The sequence below is a fragment of the Pelophylax lessonae genome (genome assembly GCF_965119305.1).
Source record: "Pelophylax lessonae genome assembly, chromosome: 13".
In the NCBI taxonomy this organism is placed as follows: Eukaryota; Metazoa; Chordata; class Amphibia; order Anura; family Ranidae; genus Pelophylax; species Pelophylax lessonae.
In genome coordinates this window covers 24008041-24035974 of record NC_138780.1, presented here as the reverse complement: position 1 = coordinate 24035974, position 27934 = coordinate 24008041, and the positions used below count along the sequence as shown (strand labels likewise).

Sequence of the window (27934 nt, the reverse complement as noted above, 5' to 3'; positions counted from 1 at the left end):
AGCCGAGACGGTACTTGCAGTGGAAAAGTGCCATAGGTCGCTGGCCAATCCAAAAATTCTGCTTTTAAACAGAAGAGAAGAAAAAGAAGCAGCCCTCTATTTAAAAACCTCATATACATTGATTTGAATAATAAAAATAAAATCTGCACTTAGAAATAAAAAACAAAATCTGTGTTGTGCTGTCATGTACCCAAATTATAAAATCAAATAGAGAGAAAAAACGAATCCACAAAAAGGTCCTACAATAAATCGGCAACCCTCAGGTGACAGTTTTGTCATCCAAGGGTTGCCGGCATCTGGTTTGGGTCAATGCCGGGTTGTTCCTTTCTTTTGTGAGTATATAAAATGTTTAAGAAACTACTACGTTATTGGGTTCCTTTGCCATCCTTTTATGTGAGAGACCAGATTCTGATGAGATTTGTGGTTCCTGCCTGTGAGAAAGCCATCTATGCTCCTGTGAGGGATTCCAAGCCATCTATCCCCCTGAGAAAAAAAAAAAACAATATTAGACCTCCTTTGCTTTTAGGTCTCGGGTAAGCATAGTGGTGGCTGGAGCACGGAGGTCGGTGAAGGTGTTTATTCATGTTGAGTTTCGATTCTTGTTGAACCTTTTTGAAGACTTACTTTCTGTTTACATTTATTTGAATGACCAATGTACAAACTGATCCTGTAAGCCATACAGTGTTTCACTCCCTCCCTCTGTAGAAATGAATTAGCTGCAAAGGGAGTGAAATGCATTGGATCAGTTTGTGCATTGGTCATATGAATAAATATCTAGGGCTTTCAAAATAGGGAACGACTTCTTTTACGTCAGTAGAATTACCAAATTTTACGTTGTGTGATTCAGTTTGTGTCAGATTGCTCGCCGTACTATCGCAGTCCCATTATAAGTCTTTGATGACCATTATTAGTATAAAATTTTTTTTTAAAATCCAGTATAAATCCCATAGTTTGAAGGCGCTTCACCCTTCGAAGTAAAAGTGCTTGCATCGCCCCAAAAACAGCCTGTAAGCGGACCAGGGACAGTCGCACGTTGGAAGGAAGAACCTCACTTGTCGTACCAAGGAAGTCCATGGGTCCAGGAACCAACAAAAACAATTCCCCCACCCCAGATACGGGTGGGGGTGCACCTTCCTGCTGAAGGGGCCTTGTCGGCGGGTCTAGAGAAGCCCGCACTTGACTTGCTAGACCAAGTTCGCTTGGATCCTCCAGAGGAGGCTCCGAAGGGCTCCGATCCCTTGTCAGTTGACCCCGAATATGAGCCTGCGGAAGAAAGGTACTCTACCCCCTGTGAGACCTTAAATGATGTCATCCAGGGTACCTCCAAACAGGAGATCTCCTTGAAAGGGAAGATCAGTCAAGCCTTTTTAGAAGTCTGGTCCGCAGCATTTGAGCCAAAAGAAATGCCGAAGGACCACTGCCGAAACAGAGAGCTGAGCCACTAGGGGAGCCGCATCCAAAGAGGCTTCAAAGATAAACTGCAGCCCCTGGACCAGCTGGCCCATCACCTCAGCAAAGGCAGGGGGAGCAAGGGCAATGGTGAATACCGGTCTCATTGCCAAACCAGCCAGAGTGTACATATGGTGGGCCACAGCCATACGGTCAGCCGAGTCCTAAAAGGCTGGGGACTCTTCAACCGGATTCATGGTTGCCTTGTTTAATCTGGAAACTGGAGGGTCCACCACCGGTGGAACAGTCCACTTCTATGGGGTATCGTCTAGCAACTCGCTTAGGGACCCCAAGGGGACGCTTTGGTTGTCCCCACGCTTTAGTGACAATTATGTCAAAATAAAAGGGGAAACGGAACACCTCTGCCACTCTGGATGGCTTGAGAGTGCCAAAGGGAACCTGCGCCTCCATTGCAGTCGCGTCCCCCAACTTTTAGTCTCAAGCACAGATGCAATCAGTGCGTCCACCAGCGCCTTTTCGTGTGCGGTTGCAGAAGTGGAGAAATCCTCCTCACTATCTGAGGATTCAAGGCGCGTGGCCGCAGACCCAGCAGGGTGACCCACGTCCACGGCAGCTGAATCAGATTCAGGATCTGATGAGACAGATGAGGTAAGGAAAGGTGGGGGGGCGCTTTATGCCAGCCCGTCACCCAAAAGCTACCTCCACCCAGGAAACAAAGGACTTCAGGACCGCCGTCAGTGCATTGATGGAACCCGGAAGGCTCCGCAGCCCCAGAGAGGGGATCAGGTGGGGAGAGCTGCTCCAAAGACTCCATGGGTCACCAGGGGGACCCCACAAAAACGTTTAAAACACTGCTAAGGGACAACCCCCGCCGCTCTGGCAGCACCACCCATTGCCAGTCACAGAGCACCAAATCGATTCTCAGCAGAGAGGGAGAGGACCCCACCAGACTCACCACCTCACAAAAACCAGGCACCGCAGCCAACAGGAGAATCTGCACTGCACGAGCGGCGATCAGGAAATGAAAGGATCCAGGAGTCAGCACTAGGGGATGAGGAGGGGCACCCACCACCGAAAACACCGCCCAGAAGGCTCCACAGACATGGCCGCTGCTGTTTTCTATGGCACAGCACCACAAAATGGACTTCACAAACCTGATCTCCGTGCATGGTAGCACAAGACTACAACAAAACGGTGGCCACACGAGGCTCCTAGGGACCCAGGAGGGATACCTAGGCCTCAAGGACAGGCTCAGGCAGGATGGGGGACCCTGGCGGGAGCCCCCTCCAGGTAGAGCTCCCCTCCCCGTACAGCCGATCACACGGTCACCAACGGCGCACCCCCCCCTGCCCCCATCACCAGCATAGCGCCCAGACCACCCACACAGCCCCAGCATAAGTGGAGAGGGGGGGGGGTAGTATGGGGGGACAGATGAAGGGGGGTGCCTGACGGCAAGGATGGGAACCCGGGGTCCGACCGCCCCATGGAGGGGCACACGTCCACCCCAAAACCCTCCAGGGGGAGAGGTGGGACAGCTACTCACCATACCACGGTCTTAAAAAGTATCTGCACCATACGTGACAGATGACATAGTTCACAGAAATACATTTCAGCAGAAAGAAAGAAATAAAAAAACTGAAACATTAGCAGTGCTTGTATAAAAGCCAGAGAACTGCTTCACTATGTCAAACATTAAAAACAAAGAATATCCAAGGACGCATGCATTTGCATATTATTTTTGGGTGATGTTTAGTCTGTAGTACGTCAAGCAAGTAAAACATGAAAGTCACATCAAACAGTACTTTCATGTAAATGTTACAATAACTTCTTCCACTGTGTATGCAAAAAAACATTTCCTTTTAAACTGTCCAGCAAAGAAAGAGCAAAAATAACAAATAACAAATGTAAATTCCCTTGAAAAAAGGAAAAAAAAACCCCATAGACAATTCCTGGTAGCCTTACCCTCTTGTTGATTGTACTGAGGGAGCCATGGATCATGCCAATAAAGGACTTTCTGTCATAGGGTGACAACACTCACAGAGTCTGTATCTATGCAGAAGCAGCGCTGTCACCCTAGTACAGGTGAACTACAGGTAAGCTGTGCAATGGGACACATGTTAAACCAGCCAACTGTACCGCCCACTGCTAAGGCCAACCATACACGGTTGGAATCTCGGCTGGTTCAGCAAACGGTCCTGTTTGACTGAAGTCAACCAACAGATTGACTTCTGTTGAGCGAGAATGGCCATAGGCTGAAATTTGGCCAGTCCTCGCTCAACTGGTCCAATTTCAATACATAAACACCAAGAGGAAAAAAAAAAGTGACAAACATGGGAGAGCTCCAGCACACAGACTGTGATTGACAGCCTCAGCTCTGTGCCTGTTTGAAGGTGGGTGTGTCCCTTACCTCCAATCAGCTCTCAGAGCTCTCTTCACTGAGTTCTGGAGTGTGTAACTTCAGCTCTTTACCCCCTGCTCTCTGGAAGCTCAGACAAGCTTTATAAATTCTGGACTTTGAAGGGATGTAGAGAAGAGAAGACTGCAGATAAAGAGGTGCAACCTACGTAGGAGGATTTGTTTATTCTCTGTGCATCACAGAGGCCAGTCACTTCACTGGGTATATGTGAGGGTTTACAATCACTTTACAAAGCTTAAAACATAATATGTCATAAAGCGGATTACCTAGGACTGGAACAACTGAGCCTTTGTTAGAGATTTTCTTATATTTCCAGAATTGTCATGTTAGTTGAAATGTTTGAAGCTACTGATCCAGACATACATAGTAAGGATCGACCTATTATCGGCAAGGCTGATATATCGAGGGCCGATATGCACTTTCCCCGATATATTGGTATCGGCCCTGGGACTGGCCGATATTCTTGTGACGTCATTATGCCTTCTTACGCCGCCTCCCTCGCCTTGGACAGCCTCGTCTGGAGTTGGGACTAGTCTTGCGGGAGTGTATCACAGCCATACACCCACCCACAGCAGCCCCGTACCAGCCACCCACAGACCCTGTACCAGCGAGCCAGCCACAGGCCCTGTACCAGCCAGCCCGCCACAGGCCTTGTACCAGCCAGCCACCCACAGGCCCTGTACCAGCCAGCCACAGGCCCTGTACCAGCCAGCCAGCCACAGGCCCTGTACCAGCCAGCCAGCCACAGGCCCTGTACCAGCCAGCCACAGGCCCTGTACCAGCCAGCCAGCCACATCCCCAGTACCAGCCAGCCACCCACCACAGGGTGCAGACAGCTAGCCACCCACCACAGGGTGCCAGACAGCCAGCCACCCACCACAGGGTGCCAGACAGCCAGCCACCCACCACAGGGTGCCAGACAGCCAGCCAGCCACCCATCACAGGGTGCCAGACAGCCAGCCAGCCACCCATCACAGGGTGCCAGACAGCCACCCATCACAGGGTGCCAGACAGCCAGCCAGCCAGCCAGCCACCCATCACAGGGTGCCAGACAGCCAGCCACCCACCACAGGGTGCAAGACAGCCAGCCACCCACCACAGGGTGCCAGACAGCCAGCCACCCACCACAGGGTGCCAGACAGCCAGCCACCCACCACAGGGTGCCAGACAGCCAGCCACCCACAACAGGGTGCCAGACAGCCAGCCACCCACCACAGGGTGCCAGACAGCCAGCCACCCACCCACCACAGGGTGCCAGATAGCCAGCCACCCACCACAGGGTGCCAGACAGCCAGCCACCCACCACAGGGTGCCAGACAGCCAGCCACCCACCACAGGGTGCCAGACAGCCAGCCACCCACCACAGGGTGCCAGACAGCCTGCCAGCCACCCATCACAGGGTGCCAGACAGCCAGCCACCCACCACAGGGTGCCAGCTAGCCAGCCACCCACCACAGGGTGCCAGCTAGCCAGCCACCCATCACAGGGTGCCAGCCAGCCACCCACCACAGGGTGCCAGACAGCCAGCCATTAAGCATTAAAAAAAAAAAAATGAACATGTTCAGTACCAGATTTGTGTCAAAAATTGTCAAAACTTTAAATGTACAAAATCGGCCGATACCGATATGCGATGGCCAAAATATCGGTATCAGCAACGAAAAAACGATATCGGTCGATTCCTAATACATAGGTGTCACTGGTGTACATCTAATCACTATACACATCACCTGTGACCAGCTGTATAAAGCAGGATTAAAGGATTAGACAATTTCATCAGAATAGGAGAGATTACGCCTACCAGAGAAAACCTCAGGCCTCATTTGCACATTATTATATAAAGGATTTAGTTGTTGGCATTCTCGTCTTAAAGTGATGGAATCCAATAGTAAATTTCACAAGCACCATGTGACTAGAGATGGTCTATTATTATCGTAGCATTCATGTAGGTTTATGTGCACCAGTTTCCTCCAAACCCCAATACATACTAATAGATTAAAACCAAATTCACTTCCTAAACCGTGTTTATAAATCTGATCCCCAGCCATAGCTTCAATTGTATGGCTGTTCAGGCTCCTCTCCTGGACTGAAATAACTTACTCTAATTTTCCCTGCACACTGTGAGCTTTTAAAATTGTGCATTAGAAGCTGCAGTAAGTCAGATAGAGCCTGCCTTAATCATATAGCCCTTTCCTCCTCAGTATGACTCCACCACTAAAGAGCAAACGAAGGGAAAAAAAGGACAAACCAGCAGTCTCTCTCTCTCCTCTGCTTCAGCTCCCTCTAGTGGTGGCCGAGGGGGTTACTACTGCAGATAGAGAAGATGTAATGCCCCTTTCACACGGCGATCCGATCTGCCTGTCAGTTTTTCAGGCGGACCCGATCGTATGCGTTGGCCCCAGGCATCGGCTTCCCCGCCGGTGAGTGGGCGCGTGTGCGCCACCCCTAGGATCTCTTCCGCAAACCGCCGTACAGGTACGACGATTCGTGGGAACCTGCCCACCTGTCGCCGTATACAGGAGGCGGCTGGTCGGCAAGTGGTTAAAAACAAAATAGACCAACTTTATATCAAAATCATTTTCAGTTTAAAGCCCAGCTCTGGGCAAAAAAAAAAAGTTTTCCCATGCAGTGGGGCTGTGTCCGCACAGCATGGGTTACCTGCTTATTTTGTCCAGGGGCGACCAGAAAGTTTATACTCAACTGATCCTCTGCTCCAGGGGAAAACGGCGCTCCCCCATGATCCAGCAGTGGATTGTTCTGGACGTCCTCATATCCAGAGCAGGTCTATGTGCGTGATGACGTCAGGAACAATCCACCGCAAAGACCGCTAAACCGTGGTGGGCAGGAGCCACAGGGACCGGTCATGTGAGGGGGTGTGTATATCTCCGTTCTCCTATCCCGTAGACCAGGGATCCTCAAACTACGGTCCTCCAGCTGTTGCAGAACTACACGTCCCATGAGGCATTGTAAAACTCTGACATTCACAGACATGACTAGGCATGATGGGAATTGTAGTTCCTGAACAACTGGAGGGCCATAGTTTGAAGACCCCTGCCCTAGACAAACACAAGCAGTAAACCCTTGCGTTGCGGGCACAGACCAGCTGAATGGGAAAACTTTTTAGGTTGCTAAGAGTTGGGCTTTAATGTCTGACACAGCTGGTTGGCATACAAGTCATTACACACCTGATCGGTCAAGAAGGATGGTTTATAGGTGCCATCTGTGGATGTGTTTCCTGTACCCCTCAGAGACTTCATATGAGACACTGCCATGCGTAAGATGGTGAGCTTGTCTGGTTTGCGTGCCAGGGCACTGCAGGTGGGCACCATGTCGGACAGTTCTGTGATGTACGCTGTCATTTTGTTTCTCCTCCTTCGCTCAATCTCACTGTGGTTCTCCCTGCAGAGGAACAAAATGGAACCAGGTTACGCTAAACTCAAGAACTAAAGAATACAGGAGAAAAAAAAAAGCTTTGTCTTCTGGGTTATGTAAGGACATCATGCCATCATGCCAACCATGCACTTCAGAGAGAGGAGAAAACAAGAACAAGAGTTATAGACCAAATTCTGCCTCTACATATTATTAGACCAGTATCAGTTGGTCCAGGATGCTGGGATGAGTGGATAAGGATAGATACAGAATATTGAAGCATTGTACAAACACCTTCATCAGGTTGGCTAGAGATGTGGAAATCTTCCTTTAACCATGCTGCACTCCCTCCTGGACCCATCATGACAGATTTCAAATTTTAAAGAAAATATTGCATATGGCTGATAATTTAGATAGATAATAGGGCACCTTCATCCTTTTATCAGATTTCAAATTTTGTTATGTTGTACATACACCCCAGAATCCTCTAAATCTTTGTTGCCTTATGGTGTATGGCAGTGGTCTCCAAACTGTGGCCTGGGGGGTGGATGAGGCCTTTTGTTTGCCTTAATTTGGCCCTTGGGGCACTATTCCTCCCAAGGATGCCTAGGATGAGGCACCATTTGTCTCAATGACACCAACAATAGGGCGCTATTCCTGCCACTGATGCCAGAAATGGGGCACTATTCCTTCCACTGATACCAGCAATGGGGCACTACTCCTCCCACTGATACCAGAAATGGGGCACTATTCCTCCCACTGATACCAGCAATGGGGCACTATTCCTTCCACTGATACCAGGAATAAGGCACTATTCCTCCCACTGATACCAGCAATGGGGCACTATTCCTCTCACTGATACCAGCAATGGGGCATTATTGCTCCCACTGACACCAGCAATGGGGCACTATTCCTCCCACTGACACCAACAATGGGGCATTATTCCACCCACTGACACCAGAAATGGGGCACTATTCCCCCCATTAAAACCAATGATGGGATATTGCTTATTCCCATTGACAGTATGATATTTTGTACTCCCACCAGCCACAGTCCAGCCCCTCTAGAGCCTGAAGGACAGTAAACTGGCCCTTCATTTGGAAAGTTTGGAGACCCCGCTGTATGGTTTTGGCTCGATTAGGAAATTTTGTGTGAAAGCTTAACTCCAGTTGGATAAACTGGGGGAGGGTTAGAAGTTCTGTCAACGTTTTATCACAGTCTCTGTCCCAACATGGGAAATACAGAAATAAGGGTGTCTGTTGTGCGTATATGTGCAAACTAATGTAAAAATAGCGATGCGCCTGCAAAGTACGGTCCCTCATGCCAGAATATCCGAGTTCCTAACTATGGTACATATGTACCTAGAGACACTTTTTTTTTTTAACCCCTCCTTGGCAAGTTTGGCTGTTTTTTAGAATGCTAACAGTTTTTTGGAATTCGGCGCCGAGTACCTGGAAGTGATGTCATGACATCACTTCCGGGTTTTTACATGGAGACTCGATCAGAGCTGAATGCGGCTTTGATTGGGTCTTCTCTTTGGCGGCGGTGGTAGGATGCCCGGGTCTCCCGGTGGGACAGGAGACCCAGGTGAGCCGCGGAAGGCGGCGGGAGGGGGGATGTCCCGTCCCGATCCTTGTAATGACAGCCGAGTGGCTTCTCAGCCGCCTTGGTTGTCATTGCATGTCAGCTGACCGTCGGCTATGGACACAGTACCGGGGTGATGCCTCTAGCTGCAGGCATCACCCCGGTACAAGCACTTTCCCTAAATATCGGCAAATCCAAACGCAGATACAGATATATCAGGGAAAGTGCATATCGGCACCCGATATATCAGTGTTGCCGATAATCGGTCGATCTCTTTTATATACAAGCTATATATACAAGCTCTACCGCCATATAAATGGTGTTAAGACAGAGTGCCGGTGCTCAGGCCAACCAGTCCACTGTAGATAAATCCAACAAAAAGCCGGCAACTCGGTGCTTCTTCTTAAAAGATCCGTTATTGATACACAACAGCAAATACAATGTCCATAGATGCTAACGCATTATCATTTCTTTATGTGACCTGTATATTAATCCTTAACCTCCCTTACCCTGCACATCTGAACATCAACCCCCTCATCTTCACCCTCCCACTATTATGTGGCCCATACAATACCCCCTTTACCTCCTCCTCCCTCTGGGTATAATCCATACATTAACTTATTTACAGCACAATTACCAAGCTTCATGTTTATAGCCACTTTAATACCAGCATGTTTCTTTGAAAAATGTGGCAAAAAATGAGATCACCTTGGGGTGCCCATTTTCCAAAAAGGGGTTATTTTGGGGGTTTTTTTATACTGCCTTGGCAATTTTCTTTGTGATGTTTTACAGCAGAAAGAGAAACTTTTTTGGTCTTTTATCCTTTTTGAAGTAAAATAAATAAATAAAAAACATTGGTTGTGTACATCAGATGTGTTTGAACTTACGAAGGGACAAATAAAACACAAACTTAAACCACAGTATTCAGCGCTGGTTCACACTACCGCGACGCTACTTCCCGGGGCGACCTCCGAGATCGCGGTGCGAGCAGCGCGCCGCGACCTCGGAGCTGCCGCCACAGACTTCATAACATTGAAGTCTATGGCGGTCGCCTCCTGGTCGCCCCAAAGAAGCTCCGGACCCTTTTTCTAGGTCGGAGCGACTTGTGTCGCTCCTATTAGAACGGGTCCGCAGCTTCCCTATGGGAGGCGACCTGCGAGGCGACCAGGTCACCTCACAGGTCGCCCTAGTGTGAACCGAGGCTAACAGTGAAAACACCGGTGTGTGTCTCAGATGTGCATGGTGCTACATAAAGTCCCAAATGATATCCAAAAATAGTCCCAATAAAATAAGATGTGATGAAGCCTTCAAACTGAAGAGGTGAAGATCTTGTGACTCTATTCAATATCCCACCACCAGCGTAGCTTCTTACCAGAAAGATGAGAATACAGGGCATACAAATATGTGATTCCGCTCCAGAGATCGGACACCAGAAAGGTTTAGAAGATTTACCCCTAACACCGTCCAAGAGGAATGGAGGTGATAAGCCTCTTACCGAATCAATGAATGGGTAGAGCTGTAAACCAACAGACACTTCTCCCTTCCAACACGGTAGGTAATGGGTCGGTCTCTGGTGGGTGTTCGCTGTTCTTAGTCTCAGTATAGGTGGGAATCTGATCCGATCTGCCAGACGGATGGAAAATAGAGTTTCATGGACAGGATCGGTATCGGATAGCAGCGGGTGTCAGCGGAGATGTCTCCGCTGACATCCACTGCCCCATAGGGATGCATGGAGCATCATCTGGTCCGCCTGAAAAACTGACAGGCAGATCGGATCGCCTGTGTGAAAGGACCCTTATACAAGCTGTACACTCACTACATTACATTGTAGCAAAGTGTCATTTCTTCAGTGTTGTCACATGAAAAGATATAATAACATATTCAAAAAAAAGTGAGGGGTGTACTCACTTTTGTGAGGTACTGTGTACTATATATATATTACACAGTATCTCACAAAAATGAGTACACCCCTCACTTTTTTTATCCCCCCCAATACATATTAACTTTTAAAGGCTAACATCCCAATTTGACCTAGAAGGGAACAAATAAATTCCAGGAGAAGCTTTGCTTTTTCTATGAATCCACAGTCAGAATGTTTTTTTGTTATTGAGCAGAGGAGATTATCAGTCCCAGACACAGTCCGGGCAGGCGGTGGCCGACACACTGGAAATGCCTGGTCAGCAGTAACGGAAAGTTGTGTATACAGGTCTTTAGAGAAGGATTATGTTGCACTAGAAAGCATAAAGTATACTGTTCTATTAACCGCATTCAGCAAGAGATTAGTCGCTCTAGTAACTTATTTTCCAGTGGGGTCAAATGAACAGCATTTTATGAACTGTTGGGTTTTCTATAATGAGTTACTGTACAATCAAAAGCTGCCCTGACCCCCTTGTAATTATTGCTTGCAGCCAATTCCAACAACCTAACTGGTAACCTGATTAGCAGCTCAAATTAATTTACATTCCCTCTAAAGCATAGGTGTCCAACCTGCAGCCCTTCAGCTTTGGCAGAACTACAGGACCCATGAAGCATTGCTAGGAAAGTCCCATGAGGCATTGCAAGGCTGACAGCTGCAGGCATGACTCCCAAAGGCAAAGGCATGATGGAATTTGGCACCCAAAGGCAGAGCCATGATGGGACTTGTAGTTTCGCAACAGCTGGGGTGCTGCAGGTTGGACACCCATGCTCTAAAGCTTTCCAGTAAACGTGCGTTTTCACTAGGCAGGGTACAGCAACAGGCTCACTCAATTGCCCTAAATCTCATTACCCGCACTTACTTCCCGTCTGCTCCTCTCGCTGGAACGTTGTCACTCTCAGAAGAAAAAAATGAGGCGAGCAAGATGGCAGCACTACATAGTTTAGTCTCTTTGCCATACCCACGAATAGGAAAGGATAGTGGAAAGATACTACTATATCTGGGAAGGTTGCAGTAAACCATTGAAGAGGTAAGCAACTTGTCATAAAGCATGTGGGGAATATATCTGGTTCCACGCAGATCTTTCTTTGGTGGTTGGTCGCACTCAATGCAAAGAAAGAACTAGAACTTTGGCCCATCCGCTTGCTGTGAATGCCCTAAAAATCAAATGGATATTCCTGATTTTTTTTTTTTCTTTACTTACCTTGTTTTTTAAGAAAGTATACTTACCTTCCTTCGACTTCCTCCCTCTGCGGTCGCGGCCCGCGCCGTCTCCTCCGGCTTGCGATGACTCCTGGGAGCTGAACGTCATCGCTCCCAGGAGTCAATTAGAACTTCTTCAGTTCTAATGAGTGTCAGGAATATATCGCAGAGCTTACACGCACTAGAGCAGCCTTTTTCAACCAGGGTGCCCCGGCACCCTGGGGTGCCTTGAGGTTTTTTGAGGGATGCCTTGGCAAAATGCCTAAAAATTGCTCCAAAATTGTATACAAGCCGGTGGGTGGATGAAACCTGCCTTTTAGTTACACAAAGCCACAGGTTATCATTGTACACCATTACAACCTTCTAGCTCGTCAGTTCCGGTGCAGGCGCGTCATTCCCTGCTAAACAGCTTCTGGGCATGCCGGTGCAGGCACATTCTGGGACGACGAGGACACGGAAGAGGACGCGCTGGCTTCAGCTGCCCACACCTGAGATGGCAGCGCTGAAGAAGAAATTTTCAAGGTAAGTATTTCTTCTAAAAGGTAAGTGCGACCCGGGACAGTTCAGAGGCTATCCATTGTGGAATGCACTAGCCCTGACTGTCCCGGGGGTATTTTTATCTAAATTTCATCTCTGAGGCCGGAACTCCGCTTTAAGGTGATTGTAAACCCAATTTTCTTCAAACAACACACATCTACTTAACTGCAATGTGCAACAGTTTTGTACAGAGCAGCCCCGATCCTCCTCTTCTGGGGTGACCCCCACCGGTGCTCCCGGTACCTCCCCCTGCCGAGTGCCCACCATAGCAAGCCGCTAGCTATGGGAGCGCTTGTGTGGGCTTGCTCCCAGGCTGACTGTGTGTGTGCATAGACACAGAGCACGGCTCGGCCCTGGCCCCCTCTTCCTCCTCACTGGCTGTGATTGACAGCTGCAGGAGTCAATGGCTCCCGCTGCTGTCTCCGAGCCTATGAGAAGGGAGAGCCGCTATTCTTGTGCACATCGCTGGATCACCAGGCTTAGGTACAAGGGGGGGACTGCACAGAGAAGGTTTTTTTACCTTAATGCACAGAATGCATTAAAGTGGATCTTCACCCCTCCAAATTGTTTCTTTAACTCCTACTTACTGGGGGTGGTCTTCTGCACAATTCAGATACTCAACCCACCCAGCAAATCCAGCGTTGTCCTGCCAAGATCTTCTGCTGTGTTGCCACCACTGGGTCCCATGCTGCCATGTTTTCTGTGACGTTATCTAGGCCTGCTCCCCTCCTCCGTTACTGAATGAAGGACAATGCCTCCTGGGATATGTGATGTGCATATCCTAGGAGGCAAAGGGAACACAGTGCACTAGGCAAATGATCTCATCCGGGGGCTGCCCGAACACTTATAAAATAAACAACTAGCACCATTTGGGGAGTGGAAAGGAGTGAAGATCTATTTTAAAGTAAAAAACCTTAAGCCTTTAGAACCACCTGAAGTTGCCCATTCAATAATAATCTGTCGCTTTCCATGGGGGGAGGGGTGGGGGTTGTAAAGGGAGGTCATAGTTGGCACATCTGATGAGAGCCTGTGACAGTTGCTCCTGCAGTGTGCCTTCAGTCGCAAACTACCCTTGTTGCATGTCATCAACCTCTCATCGCCTCCTCTGAAGTCTGACAACCTTCTGTGATATACTGAATATAAATTGTGTGGCCCTTTGGAGCCGTCAGGGACAACAGTTGACAACCGCTGTCTTATATATATATATGTAGTGGAAGATTATACATTGCCTCCTCACCATATACACTTCCTGGCCAAAAAAAAGGTCACACACTCTAATATTTAGTTGGCTTTGATTACGGCAGCCTTTTTCACCCGGGGTGCCTTGAGGTTTCCTTCAGGGGTGCCTTGGTCTAAAAATTGCCCAAAAATTATATAAAAGCCAGCGAGTGGATCAAACCTGCCTTCTAGTTACACAAAGACACAGGTTTTTATTGTACACCATTACAACAATTCAGCCACCGGCATACTAGCAACCAATAGCATCATCAGTTGATAAGGAGGATGTTGGTCACCTGAACAGCATCCTCGTTTGCCCCTCCCCTGATCCACTCCATCAGAACCGGTGTCACATTAGCTGAGCGATGGAGAGAAACAAGAGAAATGCTAGAATACTAGTCAGTACAGTGTGCAAAGGTGTATTTGCTTTGAAAGGATAAATAACTTCTAAAGTTGGGTGTCCTATGTGTGTGGCAGCTGCATTATGTAAAATTATTACAATAGTTTTTTACATTATAGAATGGGGTGCCTCAAGGCTGTCCATAATTTTTTAAGGGTGCCTCAAGGCTGTCCATAAATTAAAAGGGTGCCTTGACTGAAAAATGGGTTTAGAAACACTGGATTACGGCACGCATTTGCTGTGGCATTATTTTCATAAGCTTCTGCAATGTCACAAGATTTATTTCCATGCAGTGTTGCTATCATTTTTCACCAAGATCTTGTATTGACGATGGGAGAATCAGACCACTGCGCAAAGCCTTCTCCAGCACATCCCAAAGATTCTCAATTGGGTTAAGTTCTGGACTCTGTGGTGGCCAATCCATGTGTGAAAATGATGTCTCATGCTACCTGAACCACTCTTTCACAATTTGAGCCCGATAAATCCTGGCATTGTCATCTTGGAATATGCCCGTGCCATCAGGGAAGAAAAAACCCATGGATGGAATAACCTGGTCATTCAGTATATTCAGGTAGTCAGCTGACCTCATTATTTGGGCACATGCAGTAATTATCCAATAGGATAGTTACTGCATGCTTAGTTTAGTTCGATGTTTAGTTAATTCCAGGTGGCGACTTTTTTTTTTGGCCAGGCAATGTATAAAACTTTAATGCTTTGTATAGCTTGCTTTTGTAATCTTTGTATTATGCCTGCATTTCGTTTTACAGGTCTCATTTGTGACGTACTCTAAAAAAACAACCAAAAATCTTCGAACGAAGAAATGTAAAAGTAAGAAAGAGAAATAAAAAAAAAAAAAATTAAAAATAAAAAAACAGGAGAGCGCCCGCTGCTGATTCCCTTGCTCGCTCATTGTTTTACTACCTGAATGGAGCAGTGAGAAGAAGCCCTCTAAACTCAAACTAGATGTGGTGAGATCGTTGAGAAGGCTAAAAGCTTGCTCTCAAGTACTTGAGCCTGGCTACAGGCCATTCAGACACCAAGTGCTGTATGGTGGGAGAAAAAAGGAGGAAATAAGTGCTCCCCCATACCTAAAAGCATTCAGTATTTCACTTTAGTCCAATTCAGCAGTAAAGTGATTGACATTTAAATGAAACTGCATGGGCAATGCAAAGAATAACTTCTCACACGAAGTGGCCACCTTCAGAAGGTAGGTTTTCGATGATAAAGGACCGTTGTAGCTCTGTATGATTAATCCAAGCTGTGGTTACTTACAGAGAGATTAAAAATGATATTATCAGTAAGAGGTTATAACGGAGTTCATTCGCACCATACATGCAGTTTAGTGTATTAAGCTGCTCAGTTTCACATACAAGCTGTGATAAAGGGCAGGACAGAAAGAAAGATGGAAGCCGAGGCAACTGGAAGCATGAACCAGCGCTGCTTGCAATGCTCCTGCTCCTACCTTGCAAGTCTTTCCTTATCCACTGAACTCTGCTCATCGTCTGACCTGGAAACAAAACCAACCAGCTCAGCTGAGAGGACATCTGCAACAGTGTGCTGGATTACCTCAATGTACTGGTTATTCATTAAAGAGGAACATATTCCTTTTCTTTTCTCTCTTTTTATTACGTTTAATGTTTACTGTACGTGATTATGACCAGATTAGCATACGTTATCCATACAAACTAAATATGTAGAGTTAGGTCTATTTAAAATAATACAAGCCGTCATCAGGAAGGCAGATGATGTAGCACTCTTGTCAAGGGTCATGTAGTCTCCAGCCCTGTTGGCAGTAGATGGATGACAGCACTCTTCCGTGACGGTGGATGAAGACTCTAATCTTGCCCTACACAACACAAAGCTGATGTGTGATATGAACCCAACATGTTGGCTTCAGGTCTTGTAACCTATGTGCTATGAAACATGCCATCTACAGAGGAAGGACATGTTTTTTTGCATATCGAATAGTAGTTAGTCACATTCACTTACCTTGTTCTGTGATGTTAAAGACGTGAAGTATGTTATCCAAGCCCCTTCTTCAGTTCTAATGAGTGTCAGGATTATATCGCAGTGCTTACATCCACTTGTTGTGGAAATTTTAATAGACATTTCTTTCGTTAAATAGTCATAATGTCTCCCAGTGTCGAGTTTTACAGATAATCGCTATTTACAGTGATTATTGCTTTAACGGTCATTGCAGTAAAGACTTGTTGGTGAAAACCTTCCATTGGATGAGATGGCACAATACTAGTAGCAGAGAGAGTCCATCGCACAGATCTATGTCTGCAGTTCGGGGGCCCTGTACTGCTGAGATATGTTTGTGATATGGAAATTCTTAGCATTGTACCAAGATTAATAGATGGCTCCTTTTCCTTACATTCGATCGATGTGACTGAGGAGCTGCTGCTATTATCTTATGCAGATAAAACCTCATCAACTGGAACAGTTAGAATGGTCACTGTCATATTTGGTTTATATATGAATCATGTATGATTGGACCCACTAATAAGTATGAGTACATGTTTATGGATTGAAATGAATGAACAATGAAAAGCCATGTGCCCCTTGTGGCAGTTGAGCCCTTTGTTCGCTCGTGTCCATTCATGGGCATGTACTCCACAGTTTCTATTGTGCTTTTTGAATGTATACGTGTCTGTGATTGGTGGTCTTGAAGCCACTCCCTGTAACTCCCTTTTGTTCACTTGCTGTAAATAAACCAAGCCCTGCCCTGAGACTCACACAGAAGACACAGGAAGGCTCGCTCACACACACACACACACACACACACACACACACACACACACACACACACACACACACACACTTCATCCATGCAGACACACAGAAACTCTCACACACAAACACTTGCTCTTACACACACACACACACACACACACACACACACACACACACACACACACACACACACACACACACACACACCAAGAGAGAGACCTGGCAGATGGCATTGAAATGACCCAGCTTGTCTGTTCCTTTTTTTGTCGCCGAGCGCTTGGAAAATCCTTATGCAAAAGAGTGGTACAATTGTACTTTTCAGTACAAGCTATTAATAATGTTTGGTGCGTATTAATCTTCCGCGCATTAAGCGGGTTTCTATGCTCCAAGCCCTATTAATTTCCACGACACACTAGAGTAGCACCATCACCTTGATCCAATTACCATGGAAAGGCAGATGTTATTTTCCAAGACGATGACAAGAGATGTATATACAGTGGGGAAAATAATTATTTAATCCCCTGACGATTTTGTAAGTTTGCCCACTTACATAAAAAAATGAAGGGTCTATTCCAGACATCACTAAATGGCGGATTGCGGTCCGGGTCTGGACCCAGTTAATGTCTCATCCGGACCCCAGCAGTCCCACCCTTTAGAGTCCTTCTGCCCACGGCCATTCTCACAGAGCTAACAGCTGGAGGCAGGACAGCTATGGACAGAGGGCAGGGGCTACCCAAGTTAACAAGCAGGTGATTGGTTGTGAGGATACAGGGCGATCATCGCACAAACATGTGATTCAGGCCTCTGCTGGAAGAATATTTTACTGATTGGACATTTGTACATTTTAATTCAATACCCCTGGTCTATACTTTTTATCTTAGGAGTATTTTAAATGATAGAGACAGAATATCAACCAAAAATCCAGAAAAAAAACCCATGATACAAATGTTATAAATTGAGTTGCAGTTCAGTTAGTAAAATATGTTTTTGATCTCCAAGCAAAACATGACTTCGTACTTGGTGGAAAAACCCTTGTTGGCAAGCATAGAGCCAGGACATTTCTTAGTTGGTTACCAGGTTTGCACACATCTCAGAAGGGTTTTTGGTCCACTCTTATTTACAGATCTTCTCTAAATCCTTAAGGTTTCTTTACTGTCGCTTGGCAACAAAGTTTCAGCTCCCTGCATACATTTTCTAAAGGGTTGAGGTCTGGAGGCCACTCCATGACCTCAATGTGCTTCTTCTTGAGCCACTCCTTTGTTGCCTTGGCGGTAGGTTAGGGATCATTGTCGTGCTGGAAGACCCATCCACGACCCATCTTCGGTGGAACTTCTGGCTGAGTGAAAAAGGCTCTTAGCCAAGATTTTACAATACATGGCCCCATACATTGGCCCCTCAATGTGGCAAAGTCAACCCTTTATCTTTAGCAGTGTGGCTCAAGAAGAAGCACATTAGGATCACTCCATGACCTTAATGTGCTTCTTCTTGAGCCACTCCTTTGTTGCCTTGGTGGTAGGTTTAGGATCATTGTCATGCTGGAAGACCCATCTTCAGTGTTCTGGCTGAGGGAAAAAGGCTCTTATCCAAGATTTTACAATACATGGCCCTGTCCATTGGCCCCTCAATGCGGCTAAGTCAACCTGTACTTTTAGAAAAGCCTCCCCAAAGCATAAAGTTTCAACCTCTGTGCTTGCCTGTAGAGATGGGGATGCCAAAAAGCTCAATGTTGGTCTCATCTGACCATATCACTTTCTCCCAATCCTTCTTTGAATCATTTAGATGTTCATTGGCAAACTTCAGATGGGCCTGTACATGTGCCTTCTTGAGGGGGACCTTGCTGGCACTGCAGGATTTCAATCCATGGCAGCTTATTGTGTTACCAATTGTATGTTTTGGGACTGTGGTCTTAAATGCTTTGAGATGATTCACAATCTCCTCCCGTGTAGTTTATGGGCTGATCCTTCACTTTTCTCATGATCACCCTTACCCCATGAGGCAAAATCTCGCATGGAGCTCCAGACCGAGCGCGATTGATGGTTATTTTGTATTTCTTCCATTTACAAATAATCGCTCCAACAGTTGTCTCCTTCTTACCAAGCTTCTTGCTGATGGTCTTACAGCCCATTCCAGCCTTGTGAAGGTCTGCAATTTTGACCCTGACCTCCTTTGACAGCTCTTTGGTCTTGCCCATGATGGTGAGGTTTGAATGAAGGAAAGATATTCCGTGGACAGGTGTCTTTTATACACATAATGAGTGTCATTAGGAGCACCTTCTTAAATTGATAGAACTAATCTGTGTACCACATGAGTACATACTGGAGCCAGTCTGTGAGAGCCAGAATCATTGTTGGGTACGTATTTTACTCAATGAACTGCAACTCAATTTATAACATTTTTATTGTGTTTTTTTTCTGGATTTTTGGTTGATAATCTCTATAGTCTCTATGATTTAAAATACACCTATGATAACAAATATAGACCCTTCATGTCTTTGTAAGTGGGCAAACTTACACAATCTGCAGGGAAACAAATAAAGATTTTCCCTGCTGTATAGTAGAACAACCCTCTTCTAGTTACATATTCCCACCTTTGGAGTTAGGAAGGCTTCATAAGTGTTAATCCTTCAATATAAATGGCTGAAGGTGTGAATTGTCAAAATATCAAGGTAGAGGTATGAAAATGGCATTATATGTGGATGAGAGATTATGACGAAGGTCCCCAATGATGGTTGCTTCAGTTTGACGTATATGCTCTCTTTCACATCTTTTGCAAACTAGTTGTCCTCTCTGTCCAAAAAAGCGTACCTTGCTGTCCTCAAAAGACAGTAAAGCACACATTTTGGAAAGAGGACAACTGATTCACAAGAAGGTTAAAGAGTCCATCTGCACTGTGTCACCAGCATTGCCTCTCACCATCAGTGGCTGACCAGCCGTTCAAGCCTCACTCTGGATATCCTACCCAGAGGCTCTGACGTCACGTCCGGGTCTTCTCCCGGTCGGTACCTGCCACGGGTGGGTCAGAGCAGCCACACACGGCGACCCTCTCAGCCTCCCTGTATTTGACATCGGCCGACCTTTGCATCCTCCTCCGTCTTGCATGTGGACACTGTCACCACCTCCTCACAGCCCGGAGTACAGCACAGCTGCCCCACACTGCTGTACTCCCCACAGTCCCTGGTTGGCTCCATGACTTTCACAACATGCTGGATGGTCACCCATTTGTGAGTCTTTAATGCCTCATTTGGTTTCACCAGTGCAGACTAAGGGGGTATTTTGGCATAAGGTGTACTGCCGTTTTATACTAATGATTAACATTTATGGAACTACTTATAAAATTAAAATTTTGAGGTTTTATTCACCACACAGTGCTTGGTATCATATATGACCATTATTGTTGTTATCATCACCTATTATTTGGTGGGTTCATATAGCGCTTACACGTGGTTATTCTTTGCGTGACCACATTAACATTATGGTTGTCCCCAAAGGGCTGGTTGTAGCTATAGAACGGAATACATTTATCCAGGGCTTTTTTTCCCCAGAGAATACACTATATTGCCAAAAGTATTGAGATGCCTTTCTTTACACGCACATGAACTTGAATGGCTCAAACCTGGTCCAAATCATTTGGTGGAGGGGGAATTATGGTGTAGGGTTGTTTCGTGGGGGTTGGGCTCGGCCCCTTAGTTCCAGTGAAGGGAACTCTTAAGGCGTCAGCATACAAAGACATTTTGGACAATTTCATGCTCCCAACTTTGTGGGAACAGTTTGGGGATGGCCCCTTCCTGTTCCAACATGACTGCCCACCAGTGCACAAAGCAAGGTCCGTAAAGACATAGATGAGCGAGTTTGGGGTGCAGGAACCTGACTGGCCTGCACAGAGTCCTGACCTCCACCCAACAGGACCTCTTTGGGATGAATTAGAGCAGAGACTGTGAGCCAAGCCTTCTCGTCCACATCAGTGCCTGACCTCACAAATGCGCTTCTGGAAGAATGGTCAAACATTCCCATAGACACACTCCTAAACCTTGTGGACGGCCTTCCCAGAAGAGTTGAAGCTGTTATAGCTGCAAAGGGTGGGCCAACTCAATATTGAACCCTACGAACTAAGATTGGGATGCCATTAAAGTTCATGTGTGTGTAAAGGCTGGTGTCCCAATACTTTTGGTAAAATAGCGTAGGTAGGTGCTTTGCAGGGAGATAATTGGTTGGTATCTGTGCACCCGGGCACAGATGGGGATCACAGTGCAGCTTATGTAGCGCCCCATCCCACACTGCATCTCCCTTGTCCCCGCCTTGAGTGCAGAACAGACAGGGATCTATGAGAGCCACGGAGAGGAAAGCGGTCCTTGTAACTCCCTGATTAAAAGTGACAGTGGTGAGAAGGGAGCGGAGGGCAAGAGCCATCAAGTTCCGGCTGAAAAAAAGCATGGGTATGAGGGCAACATGAAATGGCCTAGTGAGGGGCGAATTCAGCCCGCAGGCCTTGTGTTTAATACGTGACCTAGGTGACCTGAGTGTAAGTTCAGCCCCCCTCTCCATGAATGCAGATCTCAATAAAGTATTCTGTAATTAGGCACTATGCATGCAATAGTACCAGGAACTGCTACCCAAATACAAATGTGAATATTACAGGGCTATGATGTATAATAGCAAACTGATCCCTCCTTTTGGCTCCAACTTTACACTTCAAAAGCAGCACTTTGAAAGAACGAAGGGCAGTACTAGCAGCCACAGCCTGGCTATGATTCAGGCACACCTGCACACACTAACAAATCCTTCAGTATATAAAGTGGATCATATATAAGTATTTCACCTACAGTGGGAAAAATTAATTATTTGATCCCCTGCAGATTTAGTAAATATGAAGACAAAAAAAAGATGTGGATGACGTCACAAGGATGCGACGCGTTTCCGAGCGTGCGTGCTGCCGTACGTCATCCATATGCTCCTGTTGACCAAGCCTCGCTTTCAATTCAAGGACGTTTCCGCTCCAGCTTCGCCGTCACTGCCGGCTGCGGTGAAGAGGAGACCAGTTCCCTAGAGTCGGCAGCACGGACTGGATGACCTCTCTCTAACCGATCGATCTTGGAATCTCCCAGGAGGGTTCATGATAGATGCCTTTTAAATACGCACAGATGTGAGTGCATATGTTTATCTAATAAATGTGTTTTTATATTCCGCACTTAGAGGCGCCTCTTTCTTTCTTTTTTTTGTCTTCAGCTTGGAGAACCCCTGGCTCATTGGTTCTGGACGGCTGCCCTATATGCTGGACTTTCCCTGTCTCCTCCCCCTGTCCCATTTTTATCTATTTATATTCATTGGACATTGTATGGACTTGTGTTTTATTGTGTGGCCGAGCGCCTGTCATATGTTTTTTAGATTTAGTAAGTATGCCTACTTACAAAGAAATGAAGGGTGTACAATTTTTATCATAGGTGTATTTTAACCACTTTACCACCGGAGGATTTTGCTGTCTTACGTCCAGGCCACTTTTTGCGATTCGGCGCTGTGCGACTTTAACTGACAATTGCGCGGTCGTGCAACGCTGTACCCAAACGAAATTTACGTCCTTTTTTTCCCACAAACAGAGCTTTCTTTTGGTGGTATTTGATCGCCTCTGCGCTTTTTACTTTTTGCGCTATAAACAAAAAAAGAGCGTTTATTTTGAAAAAATAACAATATTTTTCACATTTTTTTATATGAAATTCCCCCCCAAAAAATGTAAAAATCAAAATTTTTAAAATTTTTGGCCAATTTGTTTTCTGCTACCTATGTTTGGTAAAAAAAATCACAATAAGCATATTTTGATTGGTTTGCGCAAAAGTTATTGCGTTTACTAAGGGAAAGATTTCTGGCATTTTTGGTGTTTTTTTTTTTAACGCGTAATGGCGGCTATCTGCGATTTTTTTTGCGGGACTGCGACATTGCGGCAGACAGATCGGACCCTTGACTGACATTTTTGACACTTTTGGGGTTACCAGTGACATTACTGCAGTAATTAGTGCTATATATATATGCACTGTTACTGTAAAAATGACACTGGCAGGGAAGGGGTTAATTTTATTGGAGAGGGAGGGGTTAATGTATGCCTGGTGCTTACTAACGTGTGGGGGGGAGGTGACTGTGTGACACAGGGACAGATCGCATATGTTCAGCTATGCTGAACACTCCGATTTGTCACTCCCTGTGTCTTAGGAGATCCGCCCGCTCTGTTTACACAAGCGGGCGGATCTCCAAACTAGATCCCCCGACGATCGGGGAAGAGCAGCGGCGATCGCCGCCGCTCCTCCCCTGGCCCGACTCCCGCTGTGACTGAACACAGCGGGAGCGGGCCTCCGGCGGCGCGCGCGCGCCGCCCACAAGGGGCGGAGTCCAGCGACGTAGGTCTACGTCGCTGGACGATAACGAGCCACATTGCTGCAGTAGCAGCAATGTGAGCGGAGGTCAAGTGGTTAAATCATAGACAGAATATGAACCAACAATCCAGAAAAAACACGTGCTACAAATGTTCTAAATCGAATTGCAGTTCAGTGAGTAAAATAAGTATTTGATTCCCCTACCAACCAACAATACGTCTGGCTCAAACAGACTGGCTACAGTATGTGCTCATGTGGTACACAGATTAGTCCTGTCAATTTAATAAGGTGCTCCTAACGACAACTTGTTATTTGTGTAAGACACCTGTCCATAGAATCTCTTTCTTCGATTTAAACCTCACCATCATGGTCAAGACCAAAGAGCTGTCAAAGGACGTCAGGGACAAGGCTGTAGACCTGCACAAGGCTGGAATGGGCTACAAGACCATCAGCAAGAAGTTTAATGAGAAGGAGACAACTGTTGGAGTGATTATTCTCAAATGGTAGAAATAAAAAAATAACCATCAATCGCCCTTGGTCTGGAGCTCCATGCAGGATTTCGCCTCATGGGGTAAGGATGATCATGAGAAAAGTGAGGGACCAGCCCAGAACTACACGGGAGGAGCTTGTGAAGGCAGTTGGGACCACAGTCACCAATCAAACCACTGGGAACACAATACGCTGCCATGGATTAAAGTCCTGCAGCGCCGGCAAGGTCCCCCTCCTCAAGAAGTCCTGTCTGTACAGGTCCGTCTGAAGTTTGCCAATGAACATCTAAATGATTCAGAGAAGGATTGGGAGAAAGCGCTGGAGTCTAAAATTGAGCCCTTTGCATTAACTCGACTCACCGTGTCTGGAGGAAGAAAATGCTGACTATGACCATAAGAACACCATCCCTACAGTCAGGCACGGAGGTGGAAACATTATGCTTTGGGGCTATTTCTCTGCTAAAGTTACAGGCTGACTTTGCCCCATTGGGGGGGCCAATGGACGGGGCCATGTATTGTAAAATCTTGGATGAGGACCTCCTAGAAAATTGCAGGGAGCTGAAATTTTGACGACAGCCAAGGAATCTTAAGGATTTAGAGAAGATGTAAAGAAGAGTAGACCAAAAAAATCCCTGCTGAGAGATGTGTGCAAACCTGGTCACCAACTACAAGAAACGTATGTATATGCAAAAATTGAGACATGATCCCAAATGTCGTCGTGTCTCATCCCATGTATTGAATAAACAGAAGTAAAAGGCGAAAAGAATACCAACCCCCCAAAAAAATGGTGGGACTTCATAGGCATCCACTATTTAATCTCTTAGGAAATGTACAATCTTTAGTGGTGTAAATACATACAAAACTTGTTAAAAAACATTTTTTCATAAAAACCATCACAATGATGAGTATGCACAGAAGTGCAACAACATGCTCCTAAACCAAAAAGGACCCTTAGGTGGTCCGACAAATAGCAAAGTCTATATCAGAAGACCAAATATAATGGTCGACCTCCTGTGCCTGGACCAGCAAGGGTTCTGGTATACAAAGATGCCCAAAGAATTTGCCAACTAGTACTAAATCATGTTTTGCTTGGGGATCAAATACTTATTTTACTCACTGAACTGCAACTCAATTAATAACATTTGTATTAGTGATCGACTAATATCGTTTTTTTATTGCAGATACCAATATTTTGGTCATCGCATATCAGCCGATATTGGCTGATATTTTTGTACATTAAAATATATATATTTTTTTAAACTCTTGTGGAGGGATTTGGGGGGTCTAAGAAACCCCAAACCCTTCCTCTGCACTTAAAAGCATTCAAAACGCCAAGTTTGGCTGTTTTGAATGCTGTTATTTTGTAAATTTGGCGCCAGTACCCGGAAGTGATGTCATGACATCACTTCCGGGTTTTTACACGGAGACCTGATCAGAGCCGAATGCGGCTTTGATTGGGTCTTCTCTTCGGTGGCCATGCAGGATAGTTGCCCGGGTCTCCCGGTAAAACGGGAGACCCGGGCGAGCCGCGGAAGGAGGCAGGAAGGGGCGGGGGGCACGTTCCCTCCCGCTCCTTGTAATGACCGCCGAGTGGCTTCTCAGCCGCATCGGTCATTACAAGACAGCAGGACATTACAAGACAGGCATCGCTCCGGTACAAGCACTTTCCCGAAATATAGGCAATATCGGTAACCTCCGGGGCCGATTCCGATATATCGGGGAAAGCGTAGATCGGCCCTCGATATATCGGCTTTGCCGATAATGGGTCGATCTCTAATTTGTATCATGTGTTTTTTCTGGATTTTTGGTGGATATTCTGTCTCCATCATTTAAAATACATCCATGATAAAAAAATGAAAGACCCTTTATTTCTTTGTAAGTGGGCAAACGTACAAAAAATCTGCAGGGGATCATATAATTATTTTTCCTGCTGTAAGTATTTAGGTGTGTGGATGAAGTCAAGTTTTAACATATTTAAAAAGTGTTCTGACTTATTAAAGGGCCTGTCATGGACTTGCAATAGTGTTTGGCAAGCTTACCTGTTCCTTCATGTCTGTATTAGAGGGCAGACTTCACTTCTAGTTCCCTTTTATCATCTCTCCTTCCTGTTCCTGCCCCACCCCAGGTCATCACAGGAAGTCTATATTAACCAGTGCACTGCAGGTCTGCTTTGCTGTTCAACGGTGCTAGTTTCCTGTTTGCCGTGTGCTGGATCTACTTTTCTGTGTACCGACTTTGGCTTGTCTCTGACTATTCCTGGTTGCCTGTTACCCTGACCTTTGGCCTGTCCCTTGGTTACCCTCGTCTGCCTGTTACCCTGACCTCGGCTTACCCATTTCCATTCCGTGTGTCCTGAGTGGCTGCTTCCCTTCTCTCCCTACGGAGCGTGACCCGGAGGACCCCAGGGGCCACGACATGGACCCAGCTGCAGCCAAGTCCATCCTCACCACTAGAGGCTCTGGTGAACACCTGCTGGGTCTTAGACTCTGCGCCCTGGGGAATCTTGGGCTCACGTCCCGGTCCATCCACAGCAGTCAGCTATCGGGTTCACTACCTTGCGCTGCACCCCTGCCTCGACCTGACAGGGCCATTACTGTACAAGATGATGTGTTTGAGTTCTACTTTAAGCCGCCAGCATCAAACCCGAGCAAAAGTTCAGTTTTGGTGATCTGACCTTTTTGTGTCACGGAAAGGCCAACGACCTACAGCATACCAATAAGAGAGATAATTTCTCAGTCTTAGTTTGCCTTTGTAGCAGACACAGATGCTGCAATTTAATACTAACAAATACTTTCCGTACTGGAAAATAACAAAAACAGTCTGCTCAAAAGGCATATGGATTACTCATCCACAGGATATTACTCAACGTTAAATCTGAGGAGGAGTCAACAAGCCCTGATTAAAGTAAATGAATGCAAAAATATTCTTGACAGAACTACTAAACACATTGCAGATTTACAACACTGGACAAGATAAATATACTGAAACCTGGGCAAATGCTCTACCAAAGCAAAGACATATTAATTAGGGGGGAGCGGGAATGGTGGGGAAACATCTTCACAAACCAACACTTTTTCACCACAGATGGTGCCCTTTTTATGACAAAAAAAAATAGGATTTTTGCACAACATAAAATCCTTTTCTTGGAGTCCATTGAGGGATATGAGGAGTCTTTAACCACTTCAATGCTGGGCCCTTTCCCCCTCTTCCTGCCCAGGCCAATTTTCAGCTTTCAGCGCTGTCACACTTTGAATGACAATTGCGCGGTCATGCTACACTGTACTCATATGACATTTTTATTCACACAAATCGAGCTTTCTTTTGGTGGTATTTAATCACCACTGGGTTTTTTATTTCTTACTAAAAAAAAAAAAAAAAAAAAAAAAAGAGAAAATTTTGAAAAAAAAAAAAAAAAAAAAGTTTTTCTTATTTTCTGTGAATGAATTTTGAAAATAAGTAATTTTTCTCCTTCACTGATGAGGCAGCACTGATGGGCATTGATAGGCTGCACTGATGAGGCGGTACTAATATGCCGCACTGATGGGCACTGACGGACGCCACTGACAGGCAGTACAGATGAGCAGGCACTGATGGACACTGACTGGCAGCACTATGGGCACTGATGGGCATTGGTTGGGGAGACTTATGGGCAGGTTTTTTTATTTTACAGTAATCAGGGCACTGATGATCAGTGCCCTGATTACCTGTCCTAGTCTTCCCTATGAGGAGGAGCCTCTGATCGGCTCTCCTCGCCACATCCTCTGACAGTGTGAGGCGAGGAGAGCCGATAAATGGCACTTGCTCATTAACATGTGACTGGCTGTGATTGGACACAGATGATCACATGGGTAAAGAGCCATGTCATTGGCTCTTTACCAAGATCGGGGTCACGCCGTGTCCTGGCAACACAGCGCGGCCCTGATAGCCGCACTACACGCCCCCCGTGGAAGCGCGAGAGGTCGTTGCGGTGCACCGCCATACGACGGCGTCCCAGAACGAGTGTCGCACCGCTCCGCTGTCATTTCACGGTGGGCGGGCAGCAAGTGGTTAAATTGTCACTAAACCCACATCATTAAAAACTACCAATAAATGGTGTATTACACGCTGTTCATATTCAGATTCGTTTTTTGTATTCTGCAAAAAAATCTGGTTGACCCTGCTGCTCTCTATCTCCCCCCTCCTGTTCATGTCCCCACTGCAGGCAAGGATTTTGCATTTGGCAGCTCTGCACATGCTCAGTTTTCAGTCAGTTTCTAGGCTAAGCATTTCCTCCCTATCACATCTGAGCAGCCCATGTGACTAT

General features: G+C 46.3%; 1 protein-coding gene across 2 annotated transcripts in view; it reads right to left on the bottom strand.

Moving 5' to 3' along the window:
• ARNT (aryl hydrocarbon receptor nuclear translocator) overlaps positions 1–27934 on the bottom strand; it is a 117820-nt gene that overhangs the window by 42705 nt on the left and 47181 nt on the right. Inside the window, exons 5-6 of one of the 2 annotated variants that reach the window (XM_082275507.1) lie at positions 15512–15556; positions 7009–7222 (exon numbers count right to left, since the gene is read on the bottom strand). In XM_082275507.1, coding sequence (XP_082131633.1) covers positions 7009–7222; positions 15512–15556 — 259 coding nt within the window. The remainder of the gene's footprint in view (positions 1–7008; positions 7223–15511; positions 15557–27934) is intronic. The other variant, XM_082275508.1, reaches the window with a different exon arrangement.